At 34.2% G+C, this 22,562-nt stretch overlaps 3 protein-coding genes across 4 annotated transcripts in view; 2 read left to right on the top strand and 1 right to left on the bottom strand.

The window, feature by feature from the left end:
* The window catches only part of LOC104087336 (2-C-methyl-D-erythritol 2,4-cyclodiphosphate synthase, chloroplastic), an 82,253-nt gene that overhangs the window by 7,575 nt on the left and 52,116 nt on the right, over window positions 1-22,562 (top strand). The window lies entirely within an intron of this gene.
* LOC104097823 (probable WRKY transcription factor 29) lies at window positions 7,916-9,783 on the bottom strand. Its single transcript, XM_009604441.4, has 3 exons — window positions 9,368-9,783; window positions 9,142-9,255; window positions 7,916-8,512 (listed from the first exon to the last, which is right to left on the bottom strand). The coding sequence occupies exons 1-3, from the start codon at window positions 9,700-9,702 to the stop codon at window positions 8,020-8,022; spliced, it is 942 nt and encodes a 313-aa protein (XP_009602736.1). The 5' UTR covers window positions 9,703-9,783; the 3' UTR covers window positions 7,916-8,019.
* Window positions 19,061-22,270, top strand: LOC104087339 (meiotic recombination protein SPO11-2). Of its 2 annotated transcripts, none has more exons than XM_009591763.4 (11): window positions 19,061-19,183; window positions 19,435-19,518; window positions 19,943-20,072; window positions 20,164-20,301; window positions 20,406-20,494; window positions 21,028-21,156; window positions 21,232-21,326; window positions 21,462-21,524; window positions 21,607-21,683; window positions 21,764-21,894; window positions 21,980-22,270. In XM_009591763.4, the coding sequence occupies exons 1-11, from the start codon at window positions 19,106-19,108 to the stop codon at window positions 22,055-22,057; spliced, it is 1,092 nt and encodes a 363-aa protein (XP_009590058.1). In that variant the 5' UTR covers window positions 19,061-19,105; the 3' UTR covers window positions 22,058-22,270. The 2 variants fall into 2 exon arrangements, with proteins under 2 accessions (XP_009590058.1, XP_009590057.1); XM_009591762.4 differs by having other exon boundaries at window positions 21,975-22,270.

The following is a 22,562-nucleotide window of genomic DNA, read 5'->3' as shown; positions in this document are numbered from 1 at the left end:
TGGGCCGTCAATACCTCTGACATACTGTATAAAATGAACCTCTATCTATAAAGCCTCTAAGATTATTTAATATCAAATGGAACAGGGTACCGGCCTACCCATAAATCTATAGCAAAATTCTGACACAATGACTCATAGACTCGGCTGCAATCCGAATAAGGTGGAGTCTTACCGATCCTTCGTTGAATGCTAACCTCGTCTACTATGAGGGCTCGTCAAACTAATTATCTATACCTGCAGGCATGAATGCAGCGTCCCCAACAAAAAGACGTCAGTACAAATAATGTACCGAGTATGTAAGGCGAAAGTGAAACATAAAAATAAGTCAACATTAATTAAAGACATATAATTAAGAATCAACCTGAATCTCTGAAGTACCACTGTATATACATACTTAGTATATATATAATACTTCTCTTTGAGACTATTATCCATACTGTATGATGCATGACTGCCCAACTTATCAGTGATAATTGCCCGACCGGCCATAGCGTGGTGGAAAATACATGAATGCCCGACCGGCTGTAGCTCGGTGGTAAATGCATGACTTCCCGATCGGTCGTAGCTCGGTGGTAAATGTGTAACTGCCCAACCGGCCGTAGGTTGGTGGTAAATGCATGACTACCCGACCGGCCGTAGCTCGGTGGTAAATGTGTATGCGTGTCTTCCCAACCGGCCGTAGCATGGTGGTAAATGCATGAAGATGCATGTATCACTATATTATGAACATTAACATCTTTATCAAATACCTCAATAGCGAACTAGATACATACTTATACATGCTTGAATATCATTTTACAGGAATGAATAATATAGACCTTCTTAGTTACTAAGAGTAGAGCCATTTATGAAATAATATTACGTTTACATATCATTACTTGGATCATGCCAAAAGGAAATAAGGTATAGCCTTAACATGCCTGAGTCGATTCTCTTAACAATCCCTCTAACCCACGTCTTTTGCGAAAAACACGTAACGGCGGATTGAAGTAAGGAAAAATCCATATGATATTCTTGAGAAAGATTTTACCGTGCTCTCCTAGAATTACAAATCCCGTTGGTATTATACAGTATAATTTCGTATGAAAATTCTTGCTTAAGACCCGTCACGTAGAAGATGTAAGTATCTTCATTGGTGAAATAAAGAGAGGCTAGCATAAAATCATCTCTGACTCCCTCTGTTTCAATTTAGATGACACACTTTCCTTATTAGTTCGTTCCAAAAAGAATGACACATTTCTACAATTAGAAATAATTCAACTTTAAACTCTTCAGTTTACCCTTAATGAGAAGCTTTTATAACCGCACAAATATCATGGCCCCATAAAGCTTTTACCCCTTAAGCTTTTAAGACCACAAGTTTTAAAAGTCTTCTTTTTTTACTTAAACTCCGTGCCAAGTCAAACTATCTCATCTAAATTGAAACGGATGGAGTAATAAGGTAAGAAGACCTCTTATATTTGTGGGTTTGTGGGGGCCACTTGAATAATGAATAAGCCACAAGAAGAATTCTCTTAATGTCACCTTCTAACATAACATCCTTAGTCACATTTAGGCTTGATTAACTCCACACATGCTACCACGTTAAGGAGATTAATCAACCTTATCCAAATAAACTAATTAATAAATTATGGTACCATATAAAACTAAAACATACACTATTATTTTATTAAAATATCCATATAAAAATACATATATTTTCTCAACTTCTAATTTTCCTAATCTCATATAAAGAGTACAAATTTTTGTACGCTTAATTCTTAAAATAGTAAAAAGATAATCTTCTTTTCTTGTGAGAAAATAATTTCTATCTTTACAATAAAGAAAATCTCATAAACTTTCTCATATTATGTGTATAATTTAAAGCATATTCAAAAGTAGTAATATTAATAACTATATAAAATCATAATTTTTAAACCTTCTTTTACAAAAAATGTTCCACTCAAAATACCATATCAAATGTATATAACGTATCAAGGTTGTTAAACTTACGGGGTCTTACAATAAGATAATCACAAATTCTTTATAACCTCGTGAATGGTCTTAATCCCTTCAAGCTCATATGGATTACTACGACTCATCCTAGTATTAAAGTACGGGATGTAAAACTTGTGCTCTCCTCCCCCCCCAACCCCACCTACCCCCTAATCCCCACCCCCAAAATACCCTTCAAGACTCTATTTTCTTCAAGAATTTAAGAATTCTTCCATAATTTTACACAAATCCAAAGGAACGAATTTGTTGCATTACCTTTTTATGCAAAACATAACGCTAAAATTTGTGCTCCATAACTAAAATAAAAACACTCTTTTTTTGTTCAAAAAGAAAGTATTCTTTCTACAACATGAAAATAAAGTACTTATTTTGTTGAAATGAAAGAAAATATTTTTTCTACATCAAAAAATACTCATTTTGTTGAAATGAAAGAAAATATTTTTTCTACATCATGAAAAGAAATACTTTTTTTGTTGAAATGAAAGAAAATACTTTTTACTACATCATTTTGTTGAAAGGAAAGAAAATATTTTATTTATATCATGAAAAGAAAGTACTTTTTTTGTTAAAATGAAAAAAAAAATTATATCATGAAAAGAAAAATACTCATTTGTTGAAATGAAAAAAAAAGTACTCTATCTATAACATGAAAAGAAAGTACCACTAATAATATTTCTATTTAGGGTGGGGTCTTGGGGGCGGGTGTGGGGGTTGGGAGCAAGGGTGGGGTGGATGGGTGGTAGGGTGGGGTGGGTTGGTAGGGTGGGGAAGGTTAAAAAAAGTTTTAAAAAATATTTTCCCTTATCTTGATAGGGAAACTATTTTCCTCCAATTCTTTAGTAAAGGCATGGCTTAAGACAACTCGGGACGGGAGGTTTTTCTACTACTATTACAGCTCGTACAACCTTGAGGAATCGAGACTAGTGTAATAAGTTACTAGCCTAGTGCTACTCCTTCACATAAGACTTGCTAGAATAGCTACCACCTTTTCTCTTGACTTTCCTTTGCCAAATAAATCTCACGTATGAAGCTTTCGGATTACGTACGAATCAATTAAACAAACCAAACCAAAGGCTTTTTTCAGAAGCATCAGTAGACGCAGAAAGAGATTTTATTCCCTAAGGCCTTTGTTATCGCTTTAAACTTTCATATTTCCCATAGTAAGCCCATTTTCAAAGTTACTTTCTCAACAAGCTCTAAGGGCTTTGTAAAAACTCTCTTCTTCATCATACAATACGAGGCATCCAAAACTGTATTTCCATCCCATTTTGAACCCTTCTTTCTTCCTTCTTCCAATTCTAAGAAAGAAAAATCCCGAAAAATCCGTCAATAAATGACGAACTCCATTATACATATGATAGGATAGGGCTAAGGCAGTAATTTCAACGGAGATTAGGATGAGTTTTGATGAATAAAAGAAGAATTGGTAGAAATTCTCATAGGTGAAGCAAACCAAACCAATTTTCAGACAAAGAAGATAATAAAAGAAAAGTATATTGGCTAGGAAAGCTCCGAAGATTCTATGGGAAATTGAAAACGTCGAAGTAAGTTGTAGCTTATAAATAGGAAGATGAGAAGATAAGGGGCGATGGATATTCATGATATTCGGAAAGATTTATGTTCATGCGGTATACCGAAAAAACGAAGTGACTATCTTACTTAAGCAATTCTTCTTATTCTTATTCTTTCTTAGTTGAAGTTGTTATATTGGTTTTTTCTTTCTTTTATGAATGTTATAACTCCTAATTCTTTGGTAGCGGGCCTCTTTGATAGTTCGATCGTTATCCCTCATCTAACTCAACTACTCGACTGTACGGCTATTATGATTGCGAGAGAAAGGAGAGATGGCACCTTCCTTTACCATCTGGCAGATGAAAACAAAAGTGCTTCCAGGTACACAGTTGTTAGGCTCATCCAAGGCATATTTACAGAAGTAGCAGAAACTTGACCGTCAAGTTTGAAAAAAGTTGGCCAAGCCTAGGTCATTTTCTTACGTCAGGAGAAAGGGAGATCAAAGAAGTATAGGGCCAATACGTGAAGGATTGAATCATAGAGATAGCAAATCTTAAGAGGTGAAAGAAAAGGAACCTCGGTGACCCAGAGATCGCAGAGTCCGCGCCCGTGCTGAAAATGAAGAAGCTTTCCTCTCCTCTCAGTCGAGCATGCCCACCCTTTAGAACTTCCCTTCCCGAAGTGGGAGTTGGAAAAAGGAAAGCGCACTCGATCAATTATCATGTCGTGTCATAAGACAAAAAGTCACCCGCATGAGCTCAAAACCAATATCTTTGGGAAAGGCCTCTACTCTACGAACCAAGACTTTCTGATGAGGCACCAACTTTATTTTTTGATCCCTGGGTAGAATTTCCTTTCACTAAGGAATGGGCAGATGCTTTAACATAGGCGGATGTGGGACATAGAAAGAATAGATTCAGGTGCTCCTGAGTCAAGAGATTTTTCTCCCTAAGTAGCATTCTTGTAAGTATGGAAGGAATTCTCCTGTCTCTGAAAAGATAAAGCTAAAAGCAATCTATGGTATAGATATTGATATTGACCCGCCTCTATAGGAGGTGGGTAAGGATCAAGAGAAGCAAGGTCGGGCACATCATACTCTTCAGGGATTGTGTCATGTCAATTTTCATAGTGAATTTCTTGTGTATCCACCCTGAAAGCGAGAGCTCAAGGCGGTGGGAAATGAGAATCAATAAAATAGGATGCTTTGTCCTAACTAACAAGAGTAAGAAGATTCCAGCTTTGAATCTTGTGCTTGATGATGATCATTTCTGCCACGTCGTAACAGTCTTTAGTACTTTCTGTTTCAATGGTTTGGAACCCTTCTTACTTTCTTTATTATATTGGGGAATTTTTTCTCTTGGTCCACTAACTCCATAAAGGGATGGTGGGTGGGGGTAGAGCCTCTAGCGCCAATGTCGATGAATCAAAGGTGTATGTTTATGGTATGGAATAGGAAGAGCAAGAATGGAACCGCTATCGCTTGTCTTATCATCTGCGATGAGCTTCTTTAATTCGTCAGTATGGGGTAGGTAGAGTCATTTGCTCATATGTTGGGCATTACTATAGTCGCACCAGTCTTCCTTCATTTTTAGTGCACATGAAACGGAAACCCTAATAGAGACTACCCACATGGTGACCAAAACTCTTCATTCTCTGCTTCACTATCAATTGATTGGCGCATGAACGAAGTTGTAACGGAGTTGGAGGGAAATATTTCCAAAATATTTAAGCCAGCCAAACATGAAAAAATTGAAAAATATTTTCGAGAAAATGTTTTCCTTCATACCAAACACACCCTAAAAGTAAATACATTAAACATTATTTCTACACACACCAAATTAACTATTTAAAGCACTCTGATAAAATTGAACTATAGGAAAAGGCTTGTTAAGTTAATATCCATGCTTTGTATTTCTTCCCATTTCTTAGTAATCCCTTCTATAATTTATATCAATTCACATTAAATTATGTTCTCTCATATAACTACTATTACATGTTATTGCCCATCCCCCTCCCCCCTTCCTGAGCCGAGGGTCTTCCGAAAATAACTTCTCTATCTTTTTAAATGCAGGGGTAAGGTTTGTGTACACTCTACTCTCCCCAGGCCACACTTGTATTTACCCGTAAAATGGCACTGTTGAATTTATACGTAGTTTCTAGACAAGTGAATTAATTCGATCCTAAAATGAGAAAAGAATTGAAGAAATATGCAATACTTAGGCTTGAGATCGAGATAAAATAGCAGAAAAAGTAATTCAAGGAGCAAGGCTTCCGGGCACAACAGTAATAAAATTAAAAAGTAAGAAGGTAAAATTATGTAAAGCTTTGAATATATTATAGCGTCAGTTTGCTTGAAAATTCGTGTTCTTTTCAATGATAACAGAGCTCACTATTTATAGTTTCACCTAGGGAACAAGGTCCTAGGATCATGCCATTCTTTAATGTCACTTATGAGGGCCATTGAAGAATATGTAACGGTGAGCATAAATGACAAATTCTTTGTAACGGGCAGTAACAACATCCTCTCCTTTTGAAACTGGATGATGAATTCCCGCAGCAACTCGGACTCTCCTTGTGCAATTCGGAATATGTCGGTCTTTCGAGCCTGCACCTTTCTGGCCTCAACATGGGCCTTAATAAAATAATCAACGAGCATCTCAAATGAATCTATGGAATGCTCGGGTAACAGCGAATACCACGTCAGGGCTCCCCTCTTGAGAAATCCTCCAAATTTCTTCAACAAAACAGATTCAATCTCGCGGGGAGCTAAATCGTTCCCTTTCACCGTCGTTGTATAGGTGGTAATATGCTCATGAGGGTCCGAAGTCCCATCGTATTTTGGCACACCCGGTATTTTGAACCGCTTCGGGATCAATTATGGTGACGCGATTGGTTTATACGGTAACTGAGTATACTTCTTTGAGTCCGGCCCTTTCAGAATCGGTGGTGCAGACGAGATTTGGTCTATGCGGGCGTTCACTTCCCTCATAAATTGCAGGAGCTCTCTTTTGAAGAGATCGCTCTCGTTGTTGTGACCAGAACCACTCCCTCTGGCCCCATCAGAGTCGACCTTGCCCCATGGGGTGTTGTTCTCAACCCTCTGCGTTATTTGATTTGCGGGAGCGCCGGGTGGGACTGGACCTCGTCCATTTGCATTATTAGAAGCTCACGACAACGCTTGCTTTATTTCTGTCATAACCTTATCTTGTCGCATAAGATGGCCTAGAATGATCTCTTGTTGCTCTTGCAGGACCCTTACCGCTTCAACAACATGCTCATCTTCAGCATCATCGGGAGTTGCATCTCGAACATGTCGCGGGTACCGCCTGCCGTGGACCGGCGTAGCATCGCTTCCCTCATTGCGGGTGTTACTGATTTAGTCCCCGTGTTGAGGCTGGTCTCCTTGGGCCTCAAGATTGTGTGTGTTGTTAACACCAATGTCTATCATTTTTTGTGATTTTTTTCTAAGAACAAATAATCAAAACACGTTAGTAAAAGAGGCAAAGATCAACTTAATTACACGACTGTATAGGCCTCACGGTGGGTGCCAAACTGTTTACCCATAAAACGATACAGTTGAATTTATACGTGGTTTCTAGACAAGTGAATTAACTCGATCCTGAAATGATAAAAGAATTGAAGAAATATGCAATACTTAGCCTTGAGATCGAGATGAAATAGCATAAATAGTAATTTCGGGAGCAAAGCTTCCGGGCACAACACTAATGAAATCAAAAAGTAAGAAGGTAAAATTGTGTAAAACTTTGAATAGATTACAGCGTTAGTTTGTCTAAAAATTCATGTCCTTTACAGTGATAGCAGGGCTCACTATTTATAATTGCACCTAGGGAACAAGGTCCTAGCATCATGCCCTTCTTTAATGTCAATTATGAGGGCCATTGAAGAATCTGTAACGGTGAGCATAAATAACAAATTCTTTGTAACGGGCAGTGTACTAAATACTGTAGAATATTCCCCATTTAATGCTACCGGGTGGCAGGTATTTATTGCATCTTTATGGGCGTTATTCTTTCCGGTGACAAATTGAACAATTGTATTCGGTTTTAGATGTCCTCTGCTTTCGACTCCACGTGTTACTCTCTTATTCAATTACTTAGCATATCATATTTTTATCCTATACAACTTGTGGGACTACACTGTGCATATTATTGTTGTTGATATAACTACTATTCCATCAGTTTTAATTTACATTGGCTGTGTTAACTCAATACGTAATTTAAGTGGGAAAACGACTTAAAGTTTATTGTTTCAAAATAAAGAAATGTGCCATAATACAAGACGAGCTGTTTGACTTAGTTGACGAGACACCTCCAATAAGTCGAGACTCGAGAGTTTGATCCCTGGATGGGGTGAGAGAAAGAAATTAAAAGAAAAGAAAAGGCTCATATACATAGTAACATGGCTAATTACGTTTATCCATCTTTTTTTCGAATGAATTAATCTCTACAAAAAAAAAAGGAAAAAAAAAAAGATTCCAATGCATATATTCCATCAAGTAGAAAAGGGAAATGTGGAATTACATCCAAAAGAAGAATTAAATCCGTCATGAATATCTTCTAGACCGGCAAAGAAATCTCCATCAAACATGTCTTCAATTGAAACACATTCATTCTCATCACTTCCTTCAAACATATTATTCCCTTGATTGATTTCTATTTCTGGAAATTCTATTTCTGGAAATTGTTCTTGTTGAATGTTGGGTTCAATATTCAAAAGGGTTGCTTTGGATAAAACTAAATCTGATGTTGAACCATGGGTACTTGTAAGCTTTTCTTTCTCTATTTTTGGACATCCATTTTTATTGGAGTTGTTTGAGGTTGGAAATTTGGTTTTGATAGTACCAGCAAGAGAATTTCTACGAGTTGGCTGACTATGGTTGTGTTCAGCTGTGTAGGTCACAATAAAAGTCCCAAGTTCAGTGCAACTTTGTTCTACTTGTTTCCTTGCTAAACATCCCTTTGAGCTGCTGCACCTATAATAACTCCTATTTTTAAGAGAAAAAATAAACATCAGAATTATTGTGAGTTCTTAATAACTTAAGCTTTTAGATAAGATTGATACATGCTAAATCGACGAGAATAACTAAAGAATTGCAAGTTTATGTTTTCAAGAGTCAATTTGGCCAAAGCGTTTTTCACTTCCAAATGTCTTCCATATAACAAATTCAATATAGAGGAGTTAAATTAAAGGACCATATTTAGATCTAAGCTCCACATATGGTAAGTTCTAAGCTCTAATGTATATCGTCTATACACAAACATCGTAAAGAAACTTTTATATTGTGATCAGATCACATAAAAGAAAATTACAGAGAACGGTCCATAAAAATGAGATCAATAATCAAGAAAAATATAAGACATAATATGTGCTAACTACAACGGGGTAAAATATGTTGATAGCATAACAATACTTCATATTGTAATATATGTTATGTTGCTCGGACTCTCCGAAATATCGTCAGATGTGTGTCGGAATCTTCAAAAAAAAGTATATTTTTGAAGGATCTTACGTGGGTGCGGCAACAATTTGAATAGTTCACGCTACAGATATGTATATACACACATACATAAGAGTGTTTCTAATGAAGAACTGAATTTGGAGAGAATTAAAGACCTTGGATAAGGGGAGCCTTTGATGGGTTTTTGACCATATTTTCGCCACGCCCACTTATCAGAAGAAAGATCTTCTGCTTTTAACTGAAACACCACTCTCTTCTGTTCATTTTTCCTGTGAAAAAATAATCAACTTCATATCAAACACCAAATACTTTAATCAAATCCACATAGTAAAATTTTTACATTATGATTAATCAAAGAAATTAAAACACCATTTTCCTTACCTTCTTTTGTACTTTGGTACATAAATCGGAGCAGCCACGAGAGAAAACGATTGCTGCTCGTTTTCTTCTTTCTGCTCTTCTTTAGGTTTTTTGGGATAGCAGCCACCATTTTCCATTAAAGTGTTTTTTCCAACAACTGGGTAAAATGGCTTGTAAAGCTCTTCTAGTTCATCACTCAAAACCTCCGTTTTCATCTCAGAAAACGCTAAATATTCACTTTCTTGAAAATCCAAAGGAGAAAAATAAGATTTTTGATCAATATAATTTGCTCCATATTGGATATCACTACAGGTTGATGATCCTATAACAACAGCTTGTAGACCCCAATCCATCATTTTAAGCTCTTGTTTCTTGAATATACAAAGAAGAGGAAACTGAAAATAATGGCGCTGACTTTTTGATAGCTAAAAAATGCAGCTTTGAGGGGTATTTAAAGACTGAAAATATTATTAAATTCGCAGAAATTTTTTTTCTTTACACACACAGAAAGAACTAGATAGTTTTGTTTTTTTTGGTTATTATACGATGGATTCATGAGTTGACTTTGTTACAATGTCAAAGGGCAATAACGTTTAGCAAATAATACACGCTTTTGTCTGAATTTTTGGCTTTTAAGTTCTCATTGTTGACTAAGTGATCAAATCCTACTTAGATGATTTGTCACTCAGTATGAGTATGTCAGCGATGTTTTTTTTTTCAAGTCTAATTTGTTTGGCCTTTCACTAAATAAAGGGTTGTATACAGTTAATTAATAATTTATTAGTGTTGCTAATTAATTTGCATACAAATACAATTTAAGTATTCGAAATACGAAGGATGAATTAAGAATTAGCCAGCTAGTTTAATTTGTTTTTTCTTTTTTGGCATTCTTAATTTCCAGTATATGCCCCATTTGGCAAGGGCACTTTCTACTTCTGATAGAAAGTTACAATCATTACTGTTTGAATCATTACATTGTTGTTTTTTTATATGATCTTGATTATTCTCATGCTATGAGTAGTTTTTTTGGGTTAAGTTAGATATAAAGCTATATAAAGTTCCATTTTCTTAACTTGTATTAGAGTCAGACTTATTCTCATTCTTCATTTAATGTTAAATCCTCTTTTTTATTTCTTATTTTATATTGTTCACGCTCCATATATCTAATTCGTGTGTGAAAGGTTGTGTTAGAGTACTTTTTCTCATGTATGAAACTTAAATAATCCTCATCAACTGATGAACTACTTTTGGAGTTGAGTTATAAAGGGAGATACTCATAAATTATAGCTTTTGAATACGTTGAGTTATAAATTATGTACATGACCATAAATGCATAAGTATTTCCAAACTCACTGATTTCATTAATATTCCAAATTTAAAAAGAGTATTATCAATTACCATCATAATTTATTCATGTACAGTACAAGTGTGAAAAATTGTCCTTAAAAGGACAAGGAAGAAATATGTTCCATATATAATTATGCTTTAACTGATTTCTGGTTCGTGTTATACAAAATTTTGTGTATCGTGATATTTAGAATGTTCTTGCTCATCATTCATACATAACTTATTTATAAGAGAAAAGAAAAATAACCTAACAAAAACTAAACTAGCTAATTTTACAAATTATTGGATTCCACGTACTTATTAAATAATTATCTAAGAATGTATACTTATGATGAGAAATACTAATATTGAAACATTAAAATGGAATTGGCTCCCAAAAGTCCACATTAAGATATTTATCAATCGAATGACTCAATTATTATCAAGTATCAACGTAAGCATATGACCCATAAGGGACGAAACGAAACAAGAAAATGGTAGCACGCGGGCAAGTTGCGTTATGTTGTCTCCCCTTTAAAAATAGGTATATTTAATTAGCAAATATATTGCGTGAAGTAGAGGGAACTTTGAGTAACACAACTTAAATGAATACTTTTTCCCGGGGCGAAGCTACGTGTCTTAAAGGTTGGTTGATCATCATTCGTCAGAAAATTACACTATGTATATAAGTAAAATATTACTTCCTCCGGGCCACAATAAGTAATTTTTTGGATATTTTCACACAAATTAAAAAATATACCTTTTAATATTAATTAGCAATAAAATTGACCATATTAACCCTTACTATCTCTTCACATAAATACCCCTAACACATACTCCAACATTATTTACTCCAAGGGCAATGTAGGAAAAAAATAATTAATTCATTCTTAAAATCTGAAAAAATCACTTATTTTGGACCACAAAAAAAAGACCAAAAAATCACTTATTGTAGATCGGATGGAGTAGGTTTTAGATGTGTGTGTATATATATATATATATATATATATATATATAACATATATTGAACATTTTTTGCCGGAGAATTTTTTCAATTCTTCCGAGTTTGAAAACTCTTGAAGAAATAAATTTCTGACTTCGCCATTGATTCCTCCCATGTAGTATCTTTTTATCTCTTTTTAAATTAAATGGACCACTATTTATGGGGTTACCATGCCCAATTATTCAGTATTTTCTTCTCTACCACCTTAGCCATTTGGCTTTATTATTTAACATACTCCTATTAGTACTCCTACAATTACATCACATACATAGGTGTATGTATAAATAAATATATGTATATTAGCTATTATAGGGTGGGGTGGACTATAGAGGGTAGTGGGGGTAAAAGAACAGAAAATGAAAAGATTTGAAAGCTCTAGATTTTGGAGTTGAGGACTGAATTCTCAAAGCAACTAGATGAGAGAAACCGTGTTTTTATAACTTTCTTGTGTTTTTCTTAAGAGAAAGCTTCACATCAGTCGGTAGTTCAAAATTCAAATTCAATATTTCACGCAGCAACTTGTGTTTTTTTCTTTTTTTGTTTATATATAAATTATACAACTTGCCATCATAAATTTATCATGCCAAGAATATTTATATATTGAAGAGGTGACTACTATATGCCCTACAGAATTTTCAGGAAAGAGATAACTCAACTTTTTAATAAGATAAGACGAAGAATAATCTAAAGAGTGGGATTTTAATTAATTTGTGATTCTATTAAAGGAAAGTCTTTATCAGTAAATAATTTATTCTCAACAATCCAATTTGCTACCCTTTTTTTTTTTTTGTGCCTATTCCAGATTTATTACTCGTACATGGTTATAAATGGATATATAGACGGTAAATAATAAGGCACAACTAAAGTTATATATAATATAACCAGCGTTCAATATTCCCACTACGTTTTAATTTTCAACATACTCTTATCTTACAAGTTACAATCAGCCACCGCCAACTGGAAATGGAAAAATAATAAGTCCTAAAATTAACTGTTCAATTTTCGAACGATTTCTACCTCACTCACCCATTTTTCAAATGTCACACATTTGACCTGAGCCTGTGTCTGGAAAAATCATAAAAGTCTGGAAAAGAATCTTAAAATTCACATCACATGTCAACAAAACAACAATGTTGACTGATTTAGCTTTTTGCAACGGGTTCAACTAAGTTCACTATTTTTAACTCTGTCCTTGTATATACAATGTAATTAAAATTAAAACTAGTAGGTGTGTCAGTGTGTGCATAATACACCACCACTACTAAAAAAGAGTGTAATTCCGTCCGCTATTTCCGACCGAAATCAGTCGGAAATTGATAATTTCCGACCGAATTCCGACCTATTTTAATTGGTCGGGAAAACAGTGGTCGCAAACGTGTACCGACCAAAATCGGTCGGAAACATCAAAGCGTTGACTGATTGTCAAACTTTAATTTCCGACCGAAATCGGTCGGAAAAAATTAAATATTTTTTTTTTAATTTTTAAATTTCCGACCGAAATCGGTCGGAAACTATTATTATTATTATTATTATTCATTTTCATTTTCCGACAGAATTCGGTCGAAAATTTAAAATAATAATAATTTTATTTAATTAAATAATTAGTTGTAAATTGTAATAAATTATTAATTTATTTATAAAAATAAATATAAATTCATAATTTCCGACCGAATTCGGTCGGAAATTTCAATAAACTGGAGAATTTATTTGCAATTTCCGACCGAATTCAATCGAAAATCTGGGTAAAAACTGGGCAAAACTGCCTATTTTTGAGCTACACCACCTGCCAATTACAACCAATATCCATCCTATAATGGCAGCATTATATTGCTGCCATTCAACCATAATTAATCAACAACAATGAATATACTAACAACAACAACAACAACAACAATTAACTAACAAAAACTATTAACTACACTAACAACCATTATCTAACAACAACAACAACAACAACTAATAACAACCACAACAACTAATAACAACCACAACAAGAACTACTAAAATGTTCAATAATAAAATAACAATATAATCATCATTCAAAACTAGTCTCAACTAAATATTGACAAGTTCAATACTTTGTTTAGCAATACACACCATTCAATGAGTTTTTTATCTAGCATCATCTCCATCTTCACTCCTAGAACCTTCATCGTCGGCACATGGGGAAGGCTCACGAGACCGGGGAATGGGAAAAGCACCACTAGCAAGAAGATTGGCCAGCTGACCTTGAAGGAGATTAAATTGTCCGTCCCTCCTTTCTAGCTGAACTTGAAGGGTACCAAATTGTTCATCTCTCTTTTTTTCTCTAGCCTTTGTCTCTTCAAGCTCTACTGTCATCTTTGCGATCTTCTGTTCCATAGACGATATAGTCGACCTATCAATCGCCTCGATCTTCTGTCTATATAATATTATAAACATTTATAGTAGTTATGAAACTTACATGTGTAGTCTCCGCCCGGTCCTCAACCCATCTATTTGGATTTGTCGGTGCCTTCTTCTTCCGGATGTGAGTCTCCATGAAGAACTCATCATGACTCATCTTCATCCCATATTTTTTTTCCCTACAAATATAATAAAACGTGTTAACAAAATTAACATATATAAATATAGTTCGATAAAAATAGACCAAAATATTTTAAGGAATTACCAGTTGTCTTCTCGTATTCCCTATGCTCCTTGAAGTGCAAACACTTGCACTTCACAAAAGGACACCTAATCAACCCTCCAATCCGAAACGGTTCAAGTGACATTGCATGCGTAATAAATTCCTTAACCCCTTCTATAAATTACTTCCTTAAAAACCGATGATTAGGATAATTCCTATTATACATCCAACTACGATATTCCATCTACATAAAGAAGGAATAAATTATATTAATCATAGTTCAAATTAATTTATAGAATTAAGTTACATAATAAACTTTAGTTACAATATAATTAATTTAAATAATTTGAGTGCTTATTAATTTAAAAGTTCATATATATCCCTAAAATAATAATAATCTTCTAACATAGATAATGCTATCATAAACATAATCAATAGGGGTAAACCCTAAATCTAATTAATCATTAACTAAACTCTAGTTTATACAATAGAAGAATTAAAGTTACTTAAATTAAAAAATGTAGATAACTAACCTTGAAAGGAGAAGAGAGGGGGTTTGATTTTGGGTGCTAAAAGCAGTGGGTGGTGGTGACAGAGGAAGCAGTGGTGGCAGCCGGCGGCCGAACAATGGCGGGGGAGGGGAGGGAGACGATGGGGGGCTTTGATTTTGGGTGAGGAGGGAGACAAGAGTTGATTTAGGGTGGAAATGCAACTAGAAAGGAGATGATGAGAAATGGAAGAGAGATAGAGAAAATGGAAAAATGGGGAAGAAGCCCGTCCCTGGCAGATCTAAATTGGAAATTTCCGACCGAAATCGGTCGGAAAATTCGGTCGAAAAATTCGGTCGGAAATATTAAGTGACATTTGACCGTTTGACCATGCCATTTCCGACCGAAATCGGTCGGAAATATTTAGTTAATATTTAATAATTAGCTAACTACTTATTATTTATTATAAGTTTTATATATATATATATAAGTATTAAATATTATTTATTTAAAAGCTCAATATTATTTACACACACAAATATATAGTATAGTATAATATATATACTAAGTGTATAGTATATAAGATATATTCGATATAACATTAGCTATATTAAGATGTGTATAGTATATAAGCTATATTCGATATAACATTAGTTATATTAAGATGTGTATATATATATAAGATATATATATATATATATATATATATATATATATATATAAAAGCTCTTTATTATTTACACACACAAATATATAGTATAGTATAATATATATACTAAGTGTATAGTATATAAGCTATATTCGATATAATATTAGCTATATTAAGATGTGTATAGTATATAAGCTATATTCGATATAACATTAGCTATATTAAGATGTGTATATATATATAAGATATATATATATATATATATATAGTATAATATAGTATATATATATATATATATAAAAGCTCTTTATTATTTACACACACAAATATATAGTATAGTATAATATATATACTAAGTGTATAGTATATAAGCTATATTCGATATAACATTAGCTATATTAAGATGTGTGTATATATATATATATATATATATAAAAGCTCTTTATTATTTACACACACAAATATATAGTATAGTATAATATATATATATACTAAGTGTATAGTATATAAGTTATATTCGATATAACATTAGCTATATTAAGATGTGTATAGTATATAAGCTATATTCGATATAACATTAGCTATATTAAGATGTGTGTGTATATATATATATATATATTAGATAAAATATTAGCTATATTAAGATGTCTCTATATATATAGAGAGAGAGAGAGTATAGTATAAGATGTATATATAGTATAGTATATATAGTATAGTATTAGAGTTGTAGTTTAGGAAGTAGTTGAGTCTTGTCTTATTTCGTACCGTTGTGAGACTAGTCTGGTAGGATTTTTGTCTAAGCTAGCTCGAGGCAATGTCATGTCTTACTATTCTGTGTTTCAGTGTCAGACCTATTTACTAGCTATCGTTTTTGATTTTGCTTTTTTCGTTTTTGCTTTGCATCTTTCTTCTAGATTTCATGTTGTTCCTATTTTTCCTATGATTTCTGTGGTGATATTGATATTGTCTTATTTTGTCTTTTTGTTCTCTTGAGCCGAGAGTCTTTCGGAAACAGCCTCTTTACCTCTTCGGGGTAGGGAAAGGTCTGCGTACACACTACCCTCTCAGACCTCACTAGTGGGATTTCACTGGGTTGTTGTTGTTGTTGTTGTATATATAGTATAGTATAATATATATACTAAGTGTATAGTATATAAGCTATATTCGATATTACATTAGCTATATATCTTAATATAGCTAATGTAATATCGAATATAGCTTATATATATAAGCTATATTATATCGAATATAATACTATATATATATATATATCAAATAAGTATTAAATATTATTTATTTAAAAGCTCTTTATTATTTACACACACAAATATTATTAAATTTATATTTTAATTTGTATAAAAGCGTTTTTCCGACCGAATTCGGTCGGAAAATTCGGTCGAAAATATTGAATTATAATTATTTCGGTTGGTTAATTAAATATATATAATTTTTGTCTTGGGCAGGAAACAAAAAATTCAAACTTTTCGACCGAAATCGATCGAAAATTCTGAAATTTTTTAATATATAATTATTTTTGTACATTATATACAAGTATACCGATTTCGGTCGGAAATTTGGAAAAGTTTTAATAAATAATTATTTTTGTACAGTATATACAAGTATGACCAAATATTTGATCAATTTCCGACCGAAATCGGTCGAAATTTTTATTTTTTTGCTGTCAGAAAATTTTCTTTGACTTTTGCGACCAAATACTTTTATTTCCGACCGATTTCGGTCGGAAAGCCTTGGACGAAAATCACCCGATTTCTAGTAGTGCACGCCAATTCATACACAACTCTACATATTGAATCATATTTAAAGTCACAAATCTATTTAGTTTTTGAATACTCAGACTCTTGCTTCACTAAAGAATTTGCTACCATCTAAAAAAAGCATATACGACTTATAATTTACTTATTAATACATATCTTACATGATACACTTGTACTTGGAAAATAAAAACAAATTGAAATATTCCCTCTCATAATTCGTGAGTAATACAAACGAATTAGGAAACAAACCGGCCCAGCCCAAGTAGAGTGTTCTAAATCACCCCATATATCCTAAGTGGGCCGACGGAAATCATCCATATATAAACGAGCAAAATTCATTTATAGTCACTCGGGCCAAACTTTTAACATCTGGTAGCCCAAAATTACAATATATATTTTATAGCCCAAAAGTAATTCTAGTGGCTAACCCAAAAGTAATTATACATTTGACCCACAAGCACCTGCATAGTTGTATCCCCAGCTTTAGTCTCCTTAAGAGTGTCTCGACACCACCGCCACTCCCCTACTACTTCTGCAAGCGAATGTCGTCGTTGTTCAGCCAAAGACTTGAAATTAGAGTTTGAACTATCTTCCTCCATCTTTGATTTTATCTTGAGCCGTTGTTCCGACGATTCTCCGGCAACTCCTTTTGACTTTTGACTTTTGACTTTAAAGTATCATAACCATAACACAGAAGAACTCAATCTTCCTCAGAATCCTCATTCTTTTCGTCAGATGCTTAAGCTAACACTTAAGCGCACAAAAAGTAGTTGAAATTCAAAGAAGAAGAAGTTTTAGGTCAATTCAAAGTACTTAACTAAGATGCTCAGATCTGCAAAGACAGATTGCGGAAAAGAGAGGCGACCACGCCATGGCTGCAAAATCACTGATTGCATGCAAAGTAAAAACCTTTGAATCGTCGGCCGTCCGGTGATTTGCTAGGCAAAGATACGGGTCGGATAGTCTCTATGCCCGATCCAGTTAACCTAGTATCCAGATAAAATATCATCACTGCCTCAATTGTTATGTACCAAAAAAGAGGAACTAAAATCACAGAAACAGAGACAGAGAAAGAGAGATCTGGATGTTGTTGTCGATTGCTGCTGAAGAAATGACTGTATAGTAGTACGTATTTCCAAGAATTCAAGGGCTGTTGATTTTGTTTTAAAAGTCGAAAAGGAAAATCATTCGCTAAACAGAGAGGGGCAACCACCCTTTGAATATAAATGCCAAGCACTTTGTTATTGTATCATTTTTTTCTGGGCTAACTTTTTTTGTTGGGAAAATCCTTTGGATTTCACCAAATAAATTCCACATATATGTCATTAGTTGATTTTGATGGGAATCATAATTTCAGGCCGACCATTAGTATATATTTACATGGATATTTATGTATTTCTTTCGGTGAAAATAGATTTGAATATTGGTATATTACAAAATATATACAAAGTGGACTGTCACTATACAAAAATTATACAAAATAAATTGTCACCATATAATTTCTATACAATAGATTGTCACTATACAAAATATATACAAAAATAGATTGTCATTATACAAAATATATACTAAATAGACTGTCACTATACAAAAATATACTAAATAGATTGTCACTATACAAAATATATACAAAATAGACTGTCACTATACAAAATATATACTAAATAGACTGTCACTATACAAAACATATACAAAATAGACTGTCACTATACAACAAATATACAAAATAGATAGTCACTATACAAAAAATATACAAAATAAATATTTTGGGCTATTTAATGTAATATGTTTGGGTCGGATGACCATTTTGGACAAAAATATGGACTATTAAAGTTTCGAGGGGTTATAATTCAGCCTCACCGGCGGATTCAAATTTCAGATCTACCGCGAAAAACCTACCATTTGAAACTATGGGAGAATTATGCAGATCAACCATTTTCTTCTCCGATCAACACCTCTGTTATGCCGATATTCTTCCTCCTTCACAGGTAACTCGCTCTCCGCCATAAACAGAATTCGTAGATTAATAGCAATATCGAAATGTATGAATCGCCTCAAATAGAAGTTTAATTAAGTCGAAAAACGATTGACATTTTTGTTTGTCTAAATTAGATTTCAGAGTAATTTTAGCGCTTTTGTAATCTATTGTAAAAAGTTAAACTGTTAGAATCGAAACTTAAACAGTTTCATAACTTTATCATGCGTTTGTGTGATCATCTAATCGGATTTATGTGTTTAGGTCCGAGGTCGAATTGAAGTCGCGGTCCTCAATTTTCTGAAAGCCCTACGTTCGAACTCTCCGTCTATTTCCGATCTATCACTGGTACGAAATTCTACTTTTTTCCGAATCATAATTTCACTATAACTTGCAATTTTAGCCTACTTCATATGCGTGTCGTACGTAAACATCATTAGCTTCTGTGAATCTAATAATGAAATTCAAAATAAAGTTAATTTATCCATTATGATTGTGATTTCCCGAACAGTTCAGGATGTCTATTTTCATGAAGAGGAAAAATTGAACAAAAACACATGGGAAATGAAACTGCGTACCAAAATTTGAACTATAATGTAGCAATTGTGACAGATTTAGTTGTGAACCTTTATTGTGTTGCCTTAAATACAAATTATTTACCAGTATCAGGAAGAAATGGGCCTGAACAGAAACGGATATAGATAGTTTATATAGTCGAACCCAACCAGATCGAGTTTGAGTTGTAGTTAATAGTTTACTGTCTATGTGACAGATCAGTAGAAATTCCAGCAATAGCAGAGTGAGCCGGGGGTTACTGACCGGTGATTCATGGATCTTCCTGTCCCATTCGTTTTGCACGCGATCATTAACGAGAGAGAATAGCGCCAAGTCCTTCATAAGAGGTAAAAGAATACCAATCTCTTTCCGAAAGAAAGAAATTACTTAATGCAGTCTGCACAAATTAATAATGCTGGCTTAGTTTTTGTGATCAAGTTTGGAAGGTAATGGAAATGTGCTACCAAATTCTGGTTCAGGAAAAGAGGGTGACTCAAAGAGAGCTATATTACAAGCTGCTCTGTGATTCACCAGATTATTTCACTTCTCAATTGCAGGTTAATAGGACCATTCAAGGTCAATGCTGATTCTTCTTTCTTTTCGTCATTTCTGAATTATGATTTGTGTGCTTGGTTGATTTTGGTAACGGGGTCCTTCATTTTACCTTCTATGAAAACCAGACTTGGTAGCCTTGCTTCGGTGCAGCCGTTATAGCCTTGGAATAATGGCATCTAGCAGAGGGGCTATAGCGGGCCGTTTATTGTTGCAGGTACTATTCTTAACCCTTCAGTGGTAATTTCAGCTGTTCATATATGTGCTGCTCTGCTTCCGGTCTTCAGAATCCATATTTTATTTCATCAAAAGCTTACCATTATTAGCTTAACTTGACCTGTAACAGTAACACTATCTATCGTTTTGGAATCAAATGGGCCTAATAAAGCAAAGGGGATATAGAGAATTTATATAGACAATCACCACGTGTTTGGAATTGAGACGTAGTAGATTGATGTCTTTCTATAGGAGTCAACCTAGTCAAACTTTTAATGTTTCCAAGTTTCTACAGTCGGTATAATTAGCTGTTTTTGGCTGTGTATGACACACTATTTTGCTTTGTTTTATTCTGATTTTGTGCGAACAATCAAGGAACTTAATACTTAAGTGTACAAATCATTAAGTTTCCCATTTAAGCTTTGGTCAAGGATTGAAGTAGGTAGTTATCCAACACTTAGAACTTTGGTACTTCTTTTTTCCAAAGATGGATTAGTGCCTTATGTTTGCTTACTTCTTTAACCACTGAGAAAGGAGCCAAACAAGGAGGTTGTTGACTGCTCTACCTGTGGATCGTCCGGATATGCTATATCTGGAGACTTGGAATTGTTGGAAAAATTGGCCATGGAAACAGATGCACGATACATCGTTGTGGTGGAGAAGGTATTATTTTTGTCTCTTTCTGAAAACTTTACACCACTGATTTTACAAGAAACTAAAAGTAGTTCTACTTTTTAGCATGCCATATTCCAGCGACTGGCTGAGGATCGTGTATTCAATCAAATCCCATGCATTCTAATCACTGCCAAGGGATTCCCTGATATTGCCACTAGGTGAGGTGAAGAGTTAAGCATATAGTATGTCATCTTCAAAGACAACTCCTTTTACCTGAAGTTCCAGCTCACAGAACTATTTGTCCATTCAAATATTAACTTACAACATATTCTAATCTCAAAATACTTATTCAGGTTTCTGCTTCATCGAATGTGTCGGACATTCCCCAATTTGCCAGTCCTGGGGTTGGTTGACTGGTATAAATGACTTCACTAGTGTTGCCACCACATTAGATGCAGACCAAAGTTCTTACTTACAAATCAAATTGTGATTTTAAAGGAATCCGGCTGGACTAGCAATTCTTTGCACCTTCAAGTTTGGAAGCATAGGGATGGGACTTGAAGCGTACAGATATGGTGCTCGTTTCTCTTATAGTTATGTTGAATCATGTGCCCTTGGTATCTTATACGAATCTATTTCTCTACATGTATTTTAGCTTGCAATGTCAAGTGGCTAGGACTGCGAAAGGATGATATTGATCAACTTGTACCTGAAGAATCTTTGGTCCCTTTGAAACCACGAGATCTGCAGATTGCCAAGAGCTTGATGTCATCAGAAATTCTGCAGGTATGAATCCAGTTAATTTGGAAACGTCCTTCTTAATCCATTATTTGGCTTAATAGTCACAAAATTACTGACTCTGGCAGGATAGTTACAAAGAAGAGGTGGCAGCAATGGTTCAGAGTGGTCGAAGGGCAGATATAGAAGCTCTTTACTGTCATGGATATGATTACTTGGGGAAGTTCCTAGCAACGAAGATAGTGCAAGCCAGTTACCTCTGATTACTTGCCGTCGTCCAAAACAAACAAGCACTGGGAAAATATCCGTATTCCCCAAAATTGAATGCTACCTCGACCACGTCGGAAGTTCAGAATTTAAAAATCTGTTCGTTTTAGAAATTGAAACCATTACTATTTTCTTATTCAATATGTTATTTTCCTGCTGTTCCCTTCTACTATTTGCACTGAGTTTGAACCAGCGGTGAAATGGCGTCAACTGAGTGCCACTGCTACAAAGGATGTATGTTTCACTCCAAAACACCAGGATGTCTTATATTGAGAGATCTAACATTAGGCATTTTAGTGGAGTTCACCTCGACCACAAGTAGGCAAAGATGCGAATCTCCAAATTAAAAAAAGAACAAATTCTCAAAGGAATCAGACAATCCCGAAAAGACACTGAACACATCCAGACTAATGCTGTTATCTTGTGTCAAGTTACCGCCCACAGGAAAC

The sequence above is a fragment of the Nicotiana tomentosiformis genome, chromosome 8 (assembly GCF_000390325.3).
Source record: "Nicotiana tomentosiformis chromosome 8, ASM39032v3, whole genome shotgun sequence".
NCBI classification, from domain to species: domain Eukaryota; kingdom Viridiplantae; phylum Streptophyta; class Magnoliopsida; order Solanales; family Solanaceae; genus Nicotiana; species Nicotiana tomentosiformis.
Note: the sequence above shows the minus strand (reverse complement) of the source record. Positions and strands in the feature narration are given on the sequence as shown.